The 19,723-nt window shown below is 42.3% G+C and overlaps 1 protein-coding gene across 2 annotated transcripts in view; it reads left to right on the top strand.

The window, feature by feature from the left end:
- The first annotated feature begins 13,677 nt into the window (after positions 1-13,677).
- LOC115147221 (VPS10 domain-containing receptor SorCS3) overlaps positions 13,678-19,723 on the top strand; it is a 235,891-nt gene continuing 229,845 nt past the window's right edge. For both annotated transcript variants that reach the window (XM_029689328.1, XM_029689327.1), the window contains exon 1: positions 13,678-14,590. In XM_029689328.1, the coding sequence (XP_029545188.1) occupies positions 13,862-14,590 (729 nt within the window). In that variant the 5' untranslated portion in view covers positions 13,678-13,861. The remainder of the gene's footprint in view (positions 14,591-19,723) is intronic.

The raw sequence follows: 19,723 nt of genomic DNA, 5'->3' as shown, positions 1-19,723 counted from the left end.
TGATTATGAGCCAAGTTGGCGGTGGCGATAAAATGTGTGTGAGCATTTTCAAACTTTGTCAAAGTAATTTAATAATTAAAGCTCTTAAATTAGATTTATTTCTCCCATAAAAGAGGACAGCGGGGGGAGTCAAGTGAATAGCAGGTCTATTGATTTTCACATCAATCTTATATACAGACTGACAGTGAAGATTGCTGCTTGGCTCTCCTACCAGCCGACTCACAATCTCATCTCCTTCACAGGTGTACTTGTCAATGGCAGGTTTGCACCCCAATCCATTCCATATCCCCGACTTACCTTACATAACAACATCCATCTTTTCATCTCAGTGTCCTCTGTAGGCAGTTAGTCTCCAAAATAGCTGACTTAGCTGAATTCAAATAGGGCTTTTTGGGGGAAGCTGAGCCATCACTGTGCAGCCTGGTCTCATAGACTAGATGTAACATAGTACATGTAAATCTGGACATCTAAAATTAGTATGATATGTTATGTTTGGTATTGTTACAGAAGATAACTTAAGACAAACACCAAAGTAGGGCGGGTGAGTATATAACACGAACATCTAGCAACCTAAAGGTTGTATGTCCGAATCTCATCACGTAAAACTTTAGCATTTTAGCGAATTAGCAACTTTTACATTTTCTACTACTTACTACTTTTTAGCTACTTTGCAACTAAACTCGGCAAAAAAAGAAACATCCCTTTTTCAGGACCCTGTCTTTCAAAGATAATTTGTAGAAATCCAAAGATCTTCATTGTAAAGGGTTTAAACACGGTTTCCCATGCTTGTTCAATGAACCATAAACAATGAATGAACATGCACCTGTGGAACGGTCGTTAAGACACTAACAGCTAACAGACGAAAGGAAATTAAGGTCACAGTTATGAAAACTTAGGACACTAAAAATACCTTTTTACTGACTCTGAAAAACACCAAAAGAAAGATGCCCAGGGTCCCTGCTCATCTGCGTGAACAGTTACACGTAGGCATGCTGCAAGGAGGCATGAGGACTGCAGATGTGGCCAGGGCAATAAATTGCAATGTCCGTACTGTGAGATGCATAAGACAGCACTACAGGGAGACAGGACGGACAGCTGATCACCCTCGCAGTGGCAGACCACGTGTAACAACACCTGCACAGGATCGGTACATCCGAACATCACACCTGCGGGACAGGTACAGGATGGCAACAACAACAGCCCAAGTTACACCACGAATGCACAATCCCTCCATCAGTACTCAGACTGTCCGCAATAGGCTGAGAGAGGCTGGACTGAGGGCTTGTAGGCCTGTTGTAAGGCAGGTCCTCACCAGACATCACCGGCAACAACGTCGCCTTCGCTGGACCAGAAAGGACTGGCAAAAAGTGCTCTTCATTGAAGAGTCGCAGTTTTGTCTCACCAGGGGTGATGGTCGGTTTCGCGTTTATCTTTGAGGGAATGAGCGTTACACCGAGGCCTGTACTCTGGAGCGGGATCGATTTGGAGGTGGAGGGTCCGTCGTGGTCTGGGGCGGTGTGTCACAGCATCATCGGACTGAGCTTGTTGTCATTGCAGGCAATCTCAACACTGTGCGTTACAGGGAAGACATCCTCCTCCCTCATGTGGTACCCTTCCTGCAGCCTCATGCTGACATGACCCTCCAGCATGACTAGATAGCCATTTCACACCGGTTACATTCACACCCCTTTTCCACAGCAACCAGTGATCCGGGTCACGGCACCAATGTAACAGTATAGCTTCCATCCCTCTCCTCGCTCCTACCTGGGCTCGAACCAGGGACCCTTTGCACATATCAACAACAGCCACCCTTGAAGCATTGTTACCCACCGCTCCACAAAAGTCGTGGTCCTTGCAGAGCAAGGGGAACAACTACATACAGGTTTCAGAGTGAGTGACGTCACCAATTGAAATGTTATTAGCGCTCACCCCGCTAACTAGCTTGCCATTTCACACCGGTTAAAATGTTAATTCGTAACATATTGTACGAATTGCAATTCATAACATATTGTACAAAGGTTGCAGCTATGCATTATAGTGACATACCTAAAGGACATTTAGGTGCAGTAGGTGCAGTAAACTCAGGGGAGAACAAGGTCTCTGTAAGTCTCTAAGTTTCCTTTAGAGGTAGGTTATTGAAAGTGCTGCTTGTGCCAATGAAAACGCATTTGAGTATATTTGGAAGAGGGTGAAACTACTGAATAGACTGTATCCTTGCAATGTGAACTATTGTGTCTAACAGTTTAGTCTGAGCTGTGGTTTGTGAAAGGTTCAGCAGAGAATCATAATGTTGAGGTAAAGGAAGAGCGGAGTGAGGGAGTTCACTGCTTTGTCAACAGGGAAAATGACAGACAATGGCACATTTATTTTTTATTTAGTGAATGTAAAGTCCCTGAGCAAAATGGTTGCTTCCGGTCCTGCTGTGTTGAGGGTGAATTTCACATTCACAACAGACTTGCAATTGCTTCCAATTTGAAGGCTCTTAGATTTCTTGGAATTCACATTCACAGTAGGCCTACTCTATTGAATGCCACTGTTAGGTGCCCATAGATAGCCAATAAACAGTCCAATCTCCAGAAGAAATTCCAATCTCCAAAAGCCATTCAAATGTCAATTGACCTACATTGCGTTGTACATCTTTCATTTTTCATCAAGGTTCCCCTGCTTTTCTCCGGAAAAAAACACAAGTGAACATCTCTCTAGAATAAAACGACAAACAAAGAAGGAAGGAAGTTGGGAGGGAAGGAAAGAAAGAGGGAAAGAGAGAAGGAAGGAACTAACTAGCTTTCCAACTAACCAACTAACTACCTAGTAAAGACACAATCCAACGAACAGAAGATACGACGCTGTAATAACATGATGCAAGAGTTCTCTATTGATTGGTAAAAAATACATATATTCAGTTTCGCCAGGCATGATCTATTTAAGTGATAATGCCCTTGAAGCCGGTGTTTGGAGGATATATCGGCACGGTGTGCCGGCCCTTGACTTCGTCTCAAGCCTAACAACACCTGTGCCGATATATCTTCCAAACACCTGCTTCTCTGGCATTATCTCTTAAGTAGAAACTGGCTAAACTGAATGCAGGGTTACTATTAAAGAACAGACTAAATGTGTTCTGGGAACGTTCTTGCAACATCAGGCAAAAGCTTTTTATTCAGCTTTGAGAAAATTAATATCCACATCAAAGCTCTTTGCCTTTTGTAACACTCACAATCAAAGAGCATCAGAAATTGAACTTTTCTTGGATTCCTTTTGAAATAGTGAGAACAAATGCATTGAGCAAAAGTATTGAGCTTTTATATAAAACCGCCGCGGCTCAAACAGACAAATGCCCGCAGAGTATATCCTGGTGGTTTATAGTCTTTTAAGGGTTCAAGGGTTATACTAGAGGTATTTTTTACCAATCTATACAGAACTCTTGCATCATGTTATCTCTGAACCTCATTTAAATTGGAACTCATTGGCTTTCAAACCATTACAGTATGCTACAGTTTTGCTGGAAGCGGTACCAGTAGCCAACTCACATATTTTTACATACTGAGCAGGCGGTCAGGTTCAGCTTCAGGGTTCGCTAATGACAAAATGTGGAGCCATTGACCCCAGCGTCAATTACCGTACAAATAAGAAGCCAGAAGACACTATATCATCCATAGTGTGAGTGTTGATCCTTGTTGTCTATAGGCTATGATCAGGAACAAGAGGGTAAGGCTTACAACAGAAGGCCTATAAAAGGACCAGCTGGGTTCAAATCACATGTCTGCATACCAACATAGATTCACCGTTGTTATCTTTCAAAACCGTTAAGTTCAATGTTGATAGATTTTGGAATGATTGGATCCATTTCAATTCACTGGTGTTATCTTACATGACCGGTAAGTTCAATGTTGATAGATTTTGGAATAATTGGAACTGTTTCAAACCTAAAGAAGGATTAATATCTTCAGCTACATTAGACAGCCATGGTATAACTGATGGACAGGCGGCTATGTGACACGAAATAATGATTTATACTCCATTTCATTAAAACCTCATTAAACCATGATCATTCCTACAATAATTCAATCATTCTTCACAGTTGCCTCAGTAAATGTTGATATATTGATAATTCTTTAGAAGCCTTGGTCCCATTACATCACATAGCCCTATTGGGCTGTGTCCCAAATGGCTCCCTATTCCTATATTTCCCTTGTCTAAGGTAGTGCACACTATAAAGGGAATACGGTACCATTTCGGAGGCACATTAGACGTATGGCAGTGGTTTAACGTGAAATTAGCAAGAAGAATAAATGGCTAAATGGCATTTTTCCATCCCCAGGAAATGTTCAATCACTGCATCCCAAATGGCACCCTGTTCCCTATATAGTGCACTACACTCTTAGAAGTAAAGGTGCCTGGTAGAACTTTTTGTGTTGCCACACCGGCGAAACCTTTGCAATTGAAAAACATTCCTCAAGGAACCCCTCTGAAAAGGGTCTTCCAGGAACCCCTGTATAAAGCTTAAAATGTGAATGATTTTGTGATGGGAGGGGTTCAATTTTGAACCTTTTTAATAATATACAGTCGTATGAAAAAGTTTGGGTACCCCTGACAATTTCCATGATTTCCATAAATGCCCGGGTAGATTTTTAGCAGTGTTTTGGGTCGTTGTCTTGTTGAAATATCCAGCTCCGGCGTAACTTCAACGTTGTGACTGATTCTTCAACATTATTCCCAAGAATCTGCTGATATTGAGTGGAATCCATGCGACCCTCAACTTGAACAAGATTCCCAGTACCGGCACTGGCCACACAGCCCCACAGCATGATGGAACCCCACCCTATTTTACTGTGGGTAGCAAGTGTTTTTCTTGGAACACTGTTCTTTTGCCGCCATGCATAACGTCCCTTGTTATGACCAAATAACTCAATCTTTGTTTCATCAGTCCACAGCATCTTATTCCAAAATGAAGCTGGCTTGTCCAAATGTGCGTTTGCATACCTCAAGCGTCTCTGTTTGTGGTGTGTGTGCAGAAAAGGCTTCTTCTACATCACTCTCCCATACAGCTTCTCCTTGTGCAAAGTGTGCTGAATTGTTGAACGATGCAGTGACACCATCTGCAGCAAGATGATGTTGTAGGTCTTTGGAGGTGGTCTGTGGGCTGTTTTTGACCATTCTCACCATCCTTCGCCTTTGCCTCTCCGATATTTTACTTGGCCTGCCACTTCTGGCCTTAACAAGAACTGTGCCTGTGGTCTTCCATTTCCTCACTATGTTCCTCACAGTGGACACTGACAGCTTACATCTCTGCGATAGCTTTTTGTATCCTTCCTCTAAACCATAATGTTGAACAATCTTTGTTTTCAGGTCATTTGAGAGTTGTTTTGAGGCCCCCATGTTGCCACTCTTCAGAGGAGAGTCAAAGAGAACAACAACTTGCAATTGGCCACCTTAAATACCTTTTCTCATGATTGGATGCACTTAATGAGCTCACCAAACCAATTGTGTGTTCCAATTAATCAGTGCTAATTAGTTACAGGTATTGAAATCAACAGAATGACAAGGGTGCCCAAATTTTTGCATAGCCTATTTTTCACATCTGATTTAATTTCATACAACTTAATATTTCTACACTAAAAATCTTTGTCTGGACAATACCCCAGTACTCAGCTTTTATTAGAAAATGAATGGCATGCCACTGTGATAATTTTCTGTGACGACAGAGTAAATTATTATGCATCCTCAGAGGGGTGCCCAAACTTTTTCATACGACTGTATTGTAGAAGTGGCAGCCTATCAGATTAAAGTTGTGGCTTATTGGAGGAGTGGCTTTAAGATAGTTATTTTATGGACACATCTGATGGGACTTCAATAAATGCAGAAAATAGCATTGACAATGTTATTTTTGTGAAGCCTATTTGATTCTGAGTTTGGACATACAGTTCCTCAGGAAAGTACTCAGACCCCTTGACTTTTTCCACATTTTGTTACGTTACAGCCTTATTCTGAAATTGATCAAATAAATAAAATAATTTACATAAGTATTCAGACCCTTTGCTATGAGAATCGAAATTGATCTCAGGTAAATCCTGTTTCCATTGATCATCCTTGAGAGGTTTCTTCAACTTGATTGGAGTCCACCTGTGGTAAATTCAATTGATTGGACATGATTTGGAAAGACACACAATTGTCTATATAAGGTCCCACAGTTGACAGTGCATGTCAGAGCGAAAACCAAGTCATGAGGTTGAAGGACCTTCACTTCATACAGTTACACATATGCTTTATTACACAATTTAATTTATGTATTCTGGTAATGACATTTCAGCTGGAGCTTTTGTTGCGAGTGGCATGTTAATGACTGATCGGTATCTCAATTCATTCTTATCTCAATTCATTCAGTGTGCAGACCTCCACAATCAACCTGATACTCCAAATAAACTATTTTGGATAGGCCTAAATTAATTATGGGCATGGTTGACCACCCCCTTAACTCCCGGCACTCATTCTTCTGGCATTTCATTTTGTCCTCCCAATGGCACATGTTCAAAGTGGATGGCCCTTGATAATGTCCCTCCACTGAGCCATCACTGTTCTTTACAGTCCATTATGTCTTGTCCATTTTCCTACCAGTACACCAGCAGCATGAGAGAAGTTTGGATGGGATCTCTCTCCATGCTCACTCCAATGGACTCATGTCGCACTTCTGAGAGAAAAGGCCGTTGATAGCTTCGACTGGGTGCTGTGTATAGGTTACTGGCTCGGACACAGGTCTCACGGTAGAAATGGTGAAGGACCATACTGAACGCCATTGTTGACATTACTTCAGCCACTAAGGAGGGGTTTACATTGGGTTCTTCAGTACATTTCTTATCAAGAGAATTTGCATGTGTGCAACCAAAACTCGGACATTAGATACCTCAGAGATTTTCATTTGTGTGCCCTTTAAGGTGCATCCTTTCCTCAGGAAGTCTTTCAAAGGGAGAGATATAGAATCATTATTAAACATGTCAACAAGAAAAATGTGGTAGCGGATATTCCATAAGTCCTGGAAGAAAGAAAATAAACATCTTAATCTTTTTGACGTGTTGCATTGACATAGTTCCTTTGACAACTAGCCAAAATATGAAACCTGTTGTTTAACAAATCTGCTAGGACCTTCAAAGTTGGTGCTTGCTTATCAGCTCAATATTCAGGACTAAAACATTTACTTGGATCTACTTCAATTCTGGAAACAGTTCTACAAAACGGAAACAGATTGTTTTAGATGACATTACCTTCTTACTTAAATCACTGGTGCTACCCAAACTATAGCACTGAGTAATAATAATTGGATATTGTCAAAAACATCTCTTACCCTTATTATTCATACCTCTGTCCCAAATTTCCCCACTGTGTCCCATATCTCTAACCCAAACACCAGATGGCAGCCTTTAATTTAATATCAGTCCCCAATGCTCAATCCCTCTGTTTGTCATGTGACCTGTACTTCTTCAAATTACTAAGACATTGCATTATTAGAGTGCTATCTGAAAGCCAATTACCATTCACTTTGTTACTTCACACTTATTAAATGTCTATTATTTTAAGATTCATATGTGATGCTTTGGAGCATTAGTGAGGTCAAGCTCTGATGTTGGGCGATTTGGCCTGGCTTGCATTTGGCATTCCAATTCATCCAAAAGGTGTTTGATGAGGTTGAGGTCAGGGTGATGTGCAAGCCAATCAAGTTCTTCCACACCGATCTCGACAAATTATTTCCTCGCTTTGTGCACATGGGCCTTGTCATGCTAAAACAGGAAAGGGACTTCCCCTAACTGTTGCCACAAAGTTGGAAGCACAGAATCGTCTAGAATGTCATTGTATGCTGTAGCGTAAAGATGTCCCTTCACTGGAACTAAGGGGCCTAGCTCGAACCATCAAAAACAGCCCCAGGCCTTAACTCTTCCTACACCAAACTTTACAGTTGGCTCTATGCATTTGGGCAGGTACAGTGCCTTGCGAAAGTATTCACCCCCTTGGCATTTTTCCTATTTTGTTGCCTTACAACCTGGAATTATAGATTTTGGGGGGGTTTGTATCATTTGATTTACATAACGTGCCTACAACTTTGAAGAGGCAAAATATTTTTTGGGGTGAAACAAACAGACAAAAAAACAGAAAACTTGAGCATGCATAACTATTCACCCCCCAAAGTCAAGACTTTGTAGAGCCACATTTTGCAGCAATTACAGCTGCAAGTCTCTTGGGATATGTTTCTATAAGCTTGGCACATCTAGCCACTGGGATTTTTGCCCATTCTTCAAGGCAAAACTGCTCCAGCTCCTTCAAGTTGGATGGGTTCCTGCTGGTGTACAGCAATCTTTAAGTCATACCACAGATTCTCAATTGGATTGAGGTCTGGGCTTTGACTAGGCTATTCCAAGACATTTAAATGTTTCCCCTTAAACCACGTGGGGTCATTGTCCTGCTAGAAGGTGAACCTTTTTCCCAGTCTCAAATCTCTGGAAGACTGTACGTCTGTCCCAGTTTCCCAGTCCCTGCTGAAAAAAAACATCCCCACAGCATGATTCTTCCACCACCATAACTTCACTCTGGGGATGGTGTTCTCGGGGTGATGAGAGGTGTTGGGTTGGTGCCAGATATAGCATTTTGCTTGATGTCCAAAGAGCTCAATTTTAATCTCATCTGACCAGAGTACCTTGTTCCATATGTTTGGGGAGTCTCCCACACGCCTTTTGGCGAACACCAAACGTGTTCGCTTATTTTTTTCTTTAACTTCTATGTTTACATCCCACCCTAGTCAACAGCCAGTGGAATCGTGTGGCGCGAAATACAAATACCACAAAAATGCTAGAATTTCAATTTCTCAAACATATGACAATTTTACACCATTTTAAAGACAAGACTCTCGTTAATCTAACCACATTGTCCGATTTCACAAAGGCTTTACAGCGAAAGCAAAACAATAGATTATGTCAGGAGAGTACCCTACCAAAAATAATCACACGGCCATTTTCAAAGCAAGCATATATGTCACAAAAACCAAAACCACAGCTAAATGCAGCACTAACCTTTGATGATCTTTATCAGATGACACTCCTAGGACATTAAGTTATACAATACATGCATGTTTTGTTCAATTAAGTTCATATGTTTATCAAAAACCAGCTTTTTACATTAGCATGTGATGTTCAGAACTAGCATACCAACACTTCCGGTGAATTTACTAAATTACTCATGATAAATGTTGACAAAATACTTAACAATTATTTTAAGAATTATAGATACAGAACTCCTTTATGCGAAAGCACATTTTGCAATATTCTGAGTACATAGCTCGGCCATCACAGGCTAGCTAATTTGACACCCACCAAGTTTGGGGCTCACTAAACTCCAGAAAAATTGGATTACCTTTGCTGTTCTTCGTCAGAATGCACTCCCAGGACTTCTACTTCAACAACAAATGTTGTTTTGGTTCCAAATAATCCATAGTTATATCCAAATACCTCCGTTCGTGACAAACAATATTCCATTACCATACTTAGAAGCATGTCAAATGCTGCTTAAAATCAATTTTTATGCTATTTTTCTCGTAAAATAGCGATAATATTCCAACCGGGCAACGTTGTATTCAAAGGCTGAAAGAAAAAAAAATGGAGAAGTCTCGTGAACGCGCATCTCAGTGCTGAGCTGTTGGCCGGGGTAGGGGAAGCCAGGTGGAAAGCATGGCCAGCCGTAGAAAAATGCTTATTGATATTTATCGGTGGTGACAGTGTTTTCTAACCTCAGTGCAGTGGGCAGCTGGGAGGAGGTGCTCTTATTCTCCATGGACTTTACAGTGTCCCAAAACTTTTTGGAATTAGTGCTACAGGATGCAAATTTCTGTTTTTTTTAATTCTAGCCTTATTAACTTTCCTAACTGACCGAGAATATTGGTTCCTGACTTCCCTGAAAAGTTGCATATCGCAGGGGTATTCGTTGCTAATGAAAAACACCACAGGATGTTTTTGTGCTGGTCAAGGGCAGTCAAGTCTGGGGTTAACCAAGGGCTATATCTGTTCTTAGTTCTACATTTTATGAATGGGGCATGCTTATTTAAGATGGCGAAGAAAGCCCTTTTAAAGAGCAACCAGGCATCCTCTACTGACAGGATGAGGTCAATTTTCTTCAAGGATACCCGGGCCAGGTCGATCTGAAAGGCCTGCTCGCTGTAGTGTTTTAGGGAGCGTTTGAAAGTGATGAGGAGTGGTCGTTTGACCGCGACCCCATCATGCACGCAGGCAATGAGGCAGTGATTGCTGAGATCCTGGTTGAAGACAGCAGAGTTCTATTTAGAGGGCAAGTTGGTCAGGATGATATCTAAGAGGGTGCCCATGGTTACGGATTTAGGGTTGTACCTGGTAGGTTCCTTATTAACACCCCGGCCGTCCTACAATCTAAACTAGATGCTTTCAATCTCAAACAAATTATTAGAGTGTTGGATTAGTAACCAAAAGGTTGCAAGATCAAACCCCCGAGCTGACAAGGTAAAAATCTGTTGTTCTGCCCCTGAACAAGGCAGTTAAATCACTGTTCCTAGGCCGTCATTGAAAACAAGAATTTGTTCTTAACTGACTTGCCTAGTAAAATAATAAAATAAATTGTTTGGGCACAGACCTGGATAGTAATGGATTTAATGGTACACTGTGGGATTTTCAAAGTTTCTGATTTTTTTTATAACCCTACCCTGATCTGTAGTTCTCCACAACTTTGTCCCTGACCTGTTTGGAGAGCTCCTTGGTCTTCATGGTGCCGCTTCCTTGGTGGTGCCCCTTGCTTAGTGGTGTTGCAGACTCTGGGGCCTTTCAGAACACGTGTATATATACTGAGATCATGTGACAGATCATGTGACACATAGATTGCACACAGGTGGACTTTATTTAATTAATTATGTGACTTCTGAAGGTAACTGGTTGCACCAGATCTTTTTTAGGGGCTTCATAGCAAAGGGGGTGAATACATATGCATGCACCACTTTTCTGTTGTTAATTTTTTTGAATTGTTTTAAACAAGTTATTTTTTTCATTTCACTTTACCAATTTGGACTATTTTAGTGTATGTCCATTACAGGAAATCCAAATAAAAATCAATTTAAATTACAGGTTGTAATGCAAGAAAATAGGAAAAACGCCAAGGGGGGTGAATACTTTTGCAAGGCACTGTAGCGTTCTCCTGACATCCGCCAAACCCAGGTTTGTCTGTCAGACTGCCAGATGGTGGAGCGTGATTCATCACTACAGAGAACACATTTCCACTGCTCCAGAGTCCAATGGCTAAGAGCTTTACACCACTCCAGCCGACGCTTGGCGTTGCTCATGGGTGTGGCTGAAATAGCCAAATCCACTCATTTGAAGGGGTGTCCACATACTTTGTATATACAGTATAGTGTATATCTTAAAGCCATGCACCTACTAAGCCACACGTCCACTCTAGGGTTCCTCAACGAACCCATTGCTACATTGAACCATTAAATATTCCTCTAGGAAGCCCTGAACTAACTGAAGGTGCAAATATGAACCCTTGAGTAGAAATGGTTCCTTGAGGATCTCCAGGGTTCCTTGAGTCACCAATATTTCTAAGAGTGAACTTTTGACCAGAACCCTATGCTAATAGGGTGCCATCTGAGGCACAACTTTGGTTATTTTCTATAGGGTGTGGAGCCCTTTGGAGGTGCAGTGGTTTTAGCCATCTTGACCACAACGATACCACAATATATTCAAGTTTTTATTGCTATAACAGACGCCATTGGAGGTCATAGAACCTGTGGATTCTGTCTGATTCTCCCATCCACTGCTAATTTATTATAGATGTGAAGGACATTCTGCATATTTCTATGTCTTAGGGTTTTCTGTGATGTAGCTTGTTTCTAAAAGAAATTGGTAGGCTGCATTCAATTTGGAAATTTCCAATGTGTTATAATTTTTCACCTTTTGGCTGCATCTTAAGTCTTGGGTTGATAAACACCTGGTGTTTTTTTCCAAATCCCAAACATCCATCCCTCCCTATCCTCCTCCTCCCACTCCCTCTATCCCTCCCTCCCTCTCGACATGACTCTCTCCTCTTGGCGCTGGTTGTGTTTTCCCACTGGGAATAGCGTAAGTCCCTGCCAAATCCGCCCAATTCATCCTATTGATTCTGCGCTGGGCCTTCTCTGCACGCACACTAGAGCTCCACTTGAATGCTCCAGCCCAGTACAGTACTCTGCCGTCAGACTCGACTCAGCCGCCAGCTATATGCCATCAGACTCAACTCAGCCGCGTGCGGCTCGTTCATTTCTAGTCGCGTCTGTTTAATGTTGGCTGTCATGAGACAAATGAGACATAAATGAAACTGATGATAAGATTGTTTCATTCTTGAGCATGCAGCGATACAAGCATTGCGCACAGGGCTATAACATAGACCTATAACAAACCACACCTCAAACTGCTATCTCAAACAGACAGTTTAAAATCTGCTTTCTATTTCCTAACAGAGGATGATGTCTGGATCAGCGGACGAGCTGGCCAATCAGTGGTCTATTCACATGAATATTTTTCATGACCAGTATACTCCACACAGTTCTGTTGTTGTTGTACACCAACACCATTGCAACAAAGAAACATAGGTCATTAAAAAAAATCGAAGGAAATCTATTTCAGTCATATTGTAATTGTAATTGTAATAGGTCATATTTCATGGAAATCTGGAAACACTGGACAGTTACTTTAACACCTTTTCTCAAATAATAACAAGTTAATAACTGGACAATGTATTTAATGTCCGCTAATAATTGCGCTAATAATTCCCTCTGTGTGCATATTAACCTTTATGTCATGGCATAATATAACGTCTAATTGGCAAGAGTCTAAGGTGTCAGAGCACCTGCTACAAGTAATTTAGATGCATTTCAGGAAATATAGTTTCCTTTGGACAGGAGTACATTAAAAACCAATTACTTTGATTCAGGTTAATAAAAATAATGAGTTCTGAAGCACTGTGAAGACTATAATGTGTTGGACATCTTGGTCCATAATCACATCAAGCATCATTATACAATGACACCATTGATTTGACTTTGATATGAACATCGTCAGAGGTTATCTCTCTGATGAACACTAGCGGTTCTGGGGGGGGGGGGGGGGGGGGGGGGGCAGGGGGGCCAGTGACCCTGTGACAACAATTTTGAACCCCCTTGTGGCCCCCTAAATGTGGAGTATGAAATAATTTTTACATAACTACTTTTTGCTATCTTTCTTTTTTTACATCCGTTATAAGACAGTGGCAACGATGATGATTATGAACATGGTATTTTGCCTGCTAATGCCTGCAATGCAGTGAAAAAAACGATATGACAACAATAACGTCTAATGTAACTGGCCCCTCTAACAGTACAACTGGCCCCAGCTTGGCCCCCCCCAGTTGAAATGGTCTAGAACTGCCACTGCTGATGAAAGCTATGTTGAATAGGTCTTTACCGGTCATATCATATTCGATTACTAGTGGCTTTCACAACCAGTGTGAAAGCCACGGCGCATCTCTCTCTCTCTCTCTCTCTCTCTCTCTCTCTCTCTCTCTCTCTCTCTCCCCCCCGTTCTCAGCTCTCGCTCTCGTCTCTCTCTTGCGTTCGCGTTCTCTCACAGTATTCCTCTCATCCGGGCGCACATTCGGCAGCTCGGCTTCGATACAGCTCCTCTCCTATGTGGTGGCTCCCGCGACCAGCTCCTTGAACGTGAACAGTTTAGCTGAAGAGCGCTTTTCTAAATACCACGACAATCTCACCGACTTCGGGGGGAGTTGGTCCTCGGTTGGATAAGGTTTTCCCGCTCCGTGCGTTGGACCCAAATCTCTAACTATACCAGCAATGGATACTTGGCTTGGCTTCTGCCCAGGCTTGCACTTAACTCTGTGTACCTGGCTTCTGATCTCCGCTCATACCCAGCTAAATGCCAAGGCGGAGATAACTTGCGCATCGTGCCAGTCGCCGGTCCAGCTACACCTGAAGGAATTACAGCTGGATACCGGTACGCACGCGGCTGATGGTACGAGGCAGGCGGCCAAAGCTCTGGAACAGGTCCGGCTGGAGTACCAGCTACTCGGAGTTACTGACCAAAATACTGGAGTACCAAGCGACACCCAACAGGCAGGTGTTCTCGTGGATGAGCCGAGATTCACTGACGATGGAGTTACCCCAAAAGTCGTTCTGGAAGATTTAACCGGGTCTAGTGAAAACGAAGAAAGGTACCGTGGTGAATATAATATTGGGGTGGATGATTTGGGTAAAGTCAAGGATGGTGCTGAGGATGTTGCGTTACGGAGAGCGAAGCGAAGCGGTCCCGAACATCCCGAGTTTAGGGAGAGCCTTAGGACCGGTGGCCCCGGTTTAAAAGGAGAGACATCGGATGAGAGAAGGAGTCCTGGTCCGTTATTGGACGGACACAGACTGGGCCGATCCGAATTTAAGTGGAACAGGGACGAGGGTCGAGGGAATTCCAGAGGAGATGATCCCAAACTAAGCAGCACTACTTTCGCCTTGACCGGGGACTCAGCGCATAACCATGCAGTGGTTTACTGGTCGGGGCAAAACAGCAGCGTAAGTGATGATTATTCACCATTTGTCATGTGTATTTCATAAAATAAACAATTTTATATTATGAAGCACTACATTTCGTCAAGAACTGTAAAGGCTTATTATATCCAAACTGCGTTGCCCACGGAAATATTCGCTTGTTTTAGTGAGTTGTTTGTCCACTGTAACAGGTGCGTTGGTTCAGTTGCGCACAGCAGGGCACTATATCCCACACAGGTTTCAGCACTTCCAGAAGCATTCAGGGCCCGGTTGGACTGGTATTGCTATTGCACACGGAGATATGCTTGATTGCAGTAGACTCCGTGCTCGTGCCATACCGATAGCAGCATTGCTTCACATAGCGGTTGGAAAACACTCAATATACTTGCGCATATAGGTTACTCTGACAGGTGAATTCCACTAGTTTTAGTTTATTTATATGTAATGAATACGACTGAAATAAATTATAATAGTTAACGTGTCCTGTATTTTGCAATATGTTTTATTATAGATCTTGTATACGTCGCTTTGGATTTTTAATGCAATCAATGCTAACTGATTGGGCAGATTTGTAAATATTTTCGACGGGGATATAAATTATTTGAACTCTTTATTTGTAATAACGAAATTTCGCATCGAATAAAAGCAAGCCTATGTGGTCCTCTGAATTGCTGGCTTGTTCCTGTTGCTTCTATGTTCACAATTCCTTTACAAAAGCTATAGATTTAATAGGCCTAGTTTAATAACTATATTCTATGCCTATGAATTATGTGGACTTTATATGCATATTTACCATTTACATGGATTTTTTTATAAATTAATCTGCAAACTATCATCATGCCAGAGTAAATTATATTCAGAATAATGCCGAGCTCCCCAAATTAGTAATCGGTGCACTTGTTACCTGCACTTACACAGACACTCCAAAGGGTGGCGTACAATGTACGAGAGACTATTATTATGCTTCCTAAAAGCAGCATCTGCAATTGTGTAGGGGACCCCGAGACAATGGTCTCTCATGGAATCAGGGGCAATGAAATCATCCAGGGAAGGAACCTTGTGAAGCCTGATTTTCCCTAGCAAACATTCACAGCCCTTAGAACACTGCCTTGGCCTATGTGATCAATACCTATGTCGATGGTCAATAATACAATTACACTGATTGGCAGGCTATGAGCCTGTAATAGCTTCTTTACAACTGCACAGAGGAGATGACAAGTAGGTCATATCTGATTTTGGTCCGTAACTGTTCTGACACCAAAATCTGTCCGTCTACATAAGGGTATTCATTAGTGATGCACTACAACCTGTCTCATCCTCTATGAGTAAAGACAGCTTGTACTTTAACTGAGGTCACAATGGAATGTGTAGGTCATGTTAATGCCAGGACATGTCCTTGTTCTGACTAATACTTCAGGCTACTAATACATTAATGGCTGTTATGACACAGATTAGTCATCTTCCTGTAGCAGCCAGATCCTTCCATCCCAATTTTATTTTGAAATGGCTGGAATACTGACATGATTTCATCCCCCCTAAAAGGGCATAGAGGCCTTCATTTGAAACAGAATAATAAGACGAAATGAATAAATGTAATTTCCACAACCATGCAGACTCAAAGCAGAGAAAGCCACTGGGCTCTTTTAATCATTCTTACATGTTTCTTTTGTTGTTGTGGCTGCTTCTTTTTTGCTTGATTTCATTTGGATGAAAAAAATGAATGCCTCAGTTTCAGTCCTCTGTCTGAAATTATTATGACACGCTGCATGAACTTGTTTTTTTAACTCGCAGTGATGGCTGCGGCGGTTTGGGGACGTTTGTGTATGTGTGTGTGTGTGAGTGTGGGTGTGTGTGCGGACTCTGTGTGTGTGTGTGTGTGTATGTTTGTATGCGCTCGGCTCTGTGTGTGTGAGACAGGTTTTCTGGGTGTATTGTCTACCTTAGCCAGCCCAACTCCCTGCTTCCGTTTCCCCCTAGCTGTAAATCTGTAATAATTATCTTGAAGACGGAAACAGGTATCCATTTTGAAATATTCTCTTCTTGCCAGGCGAGGGGGATTGACTGCCTACTCAAGCATGTTTTCTCCAGCTCTCAGACACTAGTACTGGACTACTTTATCTTCATTGGGCTTTAGATCCTGATTGTATGGGTGATGAATTAAGCCCTCGAGGACGGCCTGATGGAGCCTGAAGTGCTCTAACTCTAACTTAACCACAGCATTTGGGGTTGGTGTGTGTGTGGCGGGGGTGGGTGGCTGAACGAGTCTACTCTGGCTTCACCCATGCATTCACTCAGTTGCCGTTGTGCCACCACACTCCCTTTCCTTCTTTTACCTTTAAAAGAAAAAACTTCTACCCAGAATGCTATGCTTGTGCTGCCTGAGCCGTGTTGTGCCCAGTGCCAGTACTCCTCTAGGATGACATGGGTAGAAGTGGTGTTATGGTGTGTTATGTTCCCCAAGGCAGGTTGTGTCCTCTGAGGCGTGTAGACAAGGCTAATGTGGTCTCTCCTCTGTCTGTCTGTCTGTCTGTCTGTCTGTCTGTCTGTCTGTCTGTCTGTCTGTCTGTCTGTCTGTCTGTCTGTCTGTCTGTCTGTCTGTCTGTCTGTCTGTCTGTCTGTCTGTCTGTCTGTCTGTCTGTCTGTCTGTCTGTCTGTCTGTCTGTCTGTCTGTCTGTCTGTCTGTCTGTGTGCCTGAGCCCTGGGTGGATACTAGCCTAGCCTAGACTCCCTATGGGGAGAGAGATGGGCTGAGTGTCGAGTTTCTCAGTCTCAGTGGTGTTTATGAATATAATGGCAGGGTTCCTTCTTCTTGCCAGTGTGGATACAAAATGGCCGCCATTATTGTGCTTCATGCTGATCATTACTATCATAAAAGCCACTTTCCTAAGTGATTTTCAACCTTGATAATGTATTTCATCCATCCACTCGCTTTTGATGTCGATGCTTCCAGTAATGCACTTCGCTGGTAGTAAATATCTACATATACGTCAATAGTGCAGGAAAATCTGCCATCCTTGGCAGGATCTATGGCCATTTTTTTATCTTGATGTTTTTTCTTCATGATGCAATACACGGTTTTCTCTCTGTTCTTCATACATCCAGTGGTTGAAACCTAAATATGCATTTGCATAAGATGCAGAGTGGGACTCTGTGAGTGGTCTTTAATGTAAGAAGAGTTCATTATAAATCTGGCAGTTTATCAACGTAGTGAGCTGATCTTTTGAAATGCCTACATCTCTTTCAGAGAGCTAATAGGCAAACACACACACACACACACACACACACACACACACACACACACACACACACACACACACACACACACACACACACACTAAATTGTATAAGAGACCCATTTTGTAAGGCTACAGTAATGTACTGTACAAGTGGAAGTCTATCATATACAATTAGTAACCATACTTTAGGCATACTGTACAGACTATAATTGGAGACATTTAATTTCTTCAATAATTGCAGTACATTTAGTAGACTCAAGCACCTGACTCCTCAACCTGAACAAAGGAATATGCTGGTACACATGGATTCTTCCCCTCAAAATAAACTGAAATAAACTTAAATGAATTGAGCTGAACTGAACTGAACTGCAATTAACTGAACTAAACTGAAATTAACTGAACTCAACTGAAATGAATTTAACTAAACTGAAATGAATTGAACTAAACTGAAATTAACTGAACTGAACTAAACCGAAATTAACTGAACTCAACTGAAATGAATTTTACTAAACTGAATTGAATTGAACTGAACTGAAATTAACTTCTTTAGTCAACAACATCCACTCGTCTGGAAAAATATCGTTGTTCGCCAACCCCCTTACTGCACCCACCAACAGTGAGGAGAGGGTGGCGTAGTTGGTTGGCATAGCTAAACACAGCTTTGGCATCCATGCAGAGGCCTGGAACATGATTTAGGCTCTACACAGGGGGCTTGTTCCTAGCCCTGTCTGTGTCTCGTCTCACCACTTGGATGGCTTCCCTTCCATTTAGTGATGCTAATGGATTATAAAGTGGCACTATTTTGCTACCTACCGCTATGGAGGAACTAACTGCTCTGGAGGAAGAAGGGGAGAGAGGAGGACAGGATGAGGTGTCATAAATAATGCCCTCTTCCAAAGGGATTCTTCCTCTTTTCACCCCTCCATCCCCTCCCCTCTTCGTTTAATTTGTGTTTACAAATGTGTTCTTCCAGCCCTTGTTTCCTCTCCACAGTGGAAGTAGTGAAGCTTGGTGGCAAGACGTCATGCGCCGCCACGACTAGACGGAGGATACATCTTGACTTGAGCTAACTTGGCCCAACCTTTTCAGGCTAGCGCCGAGCTGTGTGTTTGTGTTTAGCATCTTGTTTAGTCGCTTTATCAAGATCGACTACATGCATGTCATTTATTATTTAGTTAATGGACTGGATTGAGAGAAACATGTGAAAGGCGATGGAATTATAACTAGGGTCCTCATTTTAACTTAGTGAACTTTCCCTGGTCGGGCCAGGTCATGAAACTCCTTGTCAAAACTGCTCTCCAAGGCCTACCGATGAAGGTAGTTTAATGTAACTACAGTTGGCTTATCAGCGTTTGATAGCCACACATTTACCCAGTATGCCTGCATTACAACACATTCAGGGTCAATTACAATCACCTTACATACTGTAGCACCTGCTGATGTAACAGAGCAACATCTAAGACCACAGAAGTCACTAAAAGCCTTGAGACTCATGTCTCCTGCATGGCTCGGAGCTACCCATTGGATGAAAGGTTCTGAAGGCAGTCAATCACCAAGCTAATGGTGTCATTGTGCTTCCTGTACCACAACATGGTAGCGGTACTAGAGTAGGCCTTGGTGAAAGGATACGTTAAGGCTGTTTGACTTTAGTGTAATAGTACGCTTGGCCACTGATCCCTTTCTGCTGTACAAGGGTGTCGACAGAGCACCGAGCCGCATGTCCGTGTGTGTGTGTGTGTGAGTTTGTGAGTGTGTGTGTTAGAGAGGGTGTGTGTGGGTGTTAATTACATTAATATAAAAGAGTGTCAAATGTGATTTGGTTTCATCTTCATTCTATTAAACCTCTTTTTCCACGGGAGGTATCTCAGGATAAAGTAGGGGCCAACCGTGACATTGTCTCTGGCTCTCTAACAGCTGATCC

The sequence above is a fragment of the Salmo trutta genome, chromosome 14 (genome assembly GCF_901001165.1).
Source record: "Salmo trutta chromosome 14, fSalTru1.1, whole genome shotgun sequence".
Lineage (NCBI taxonomy): Eukaryota > Metazoa > Chordata > Actinopteri > Salmoniformes > Salmonidae > Salmo > Salmo trutta.
Note: the sequence above shows the minus strand (reverse complement) of the source record. Positions and strands in the feature narration are given on the sequence as shown.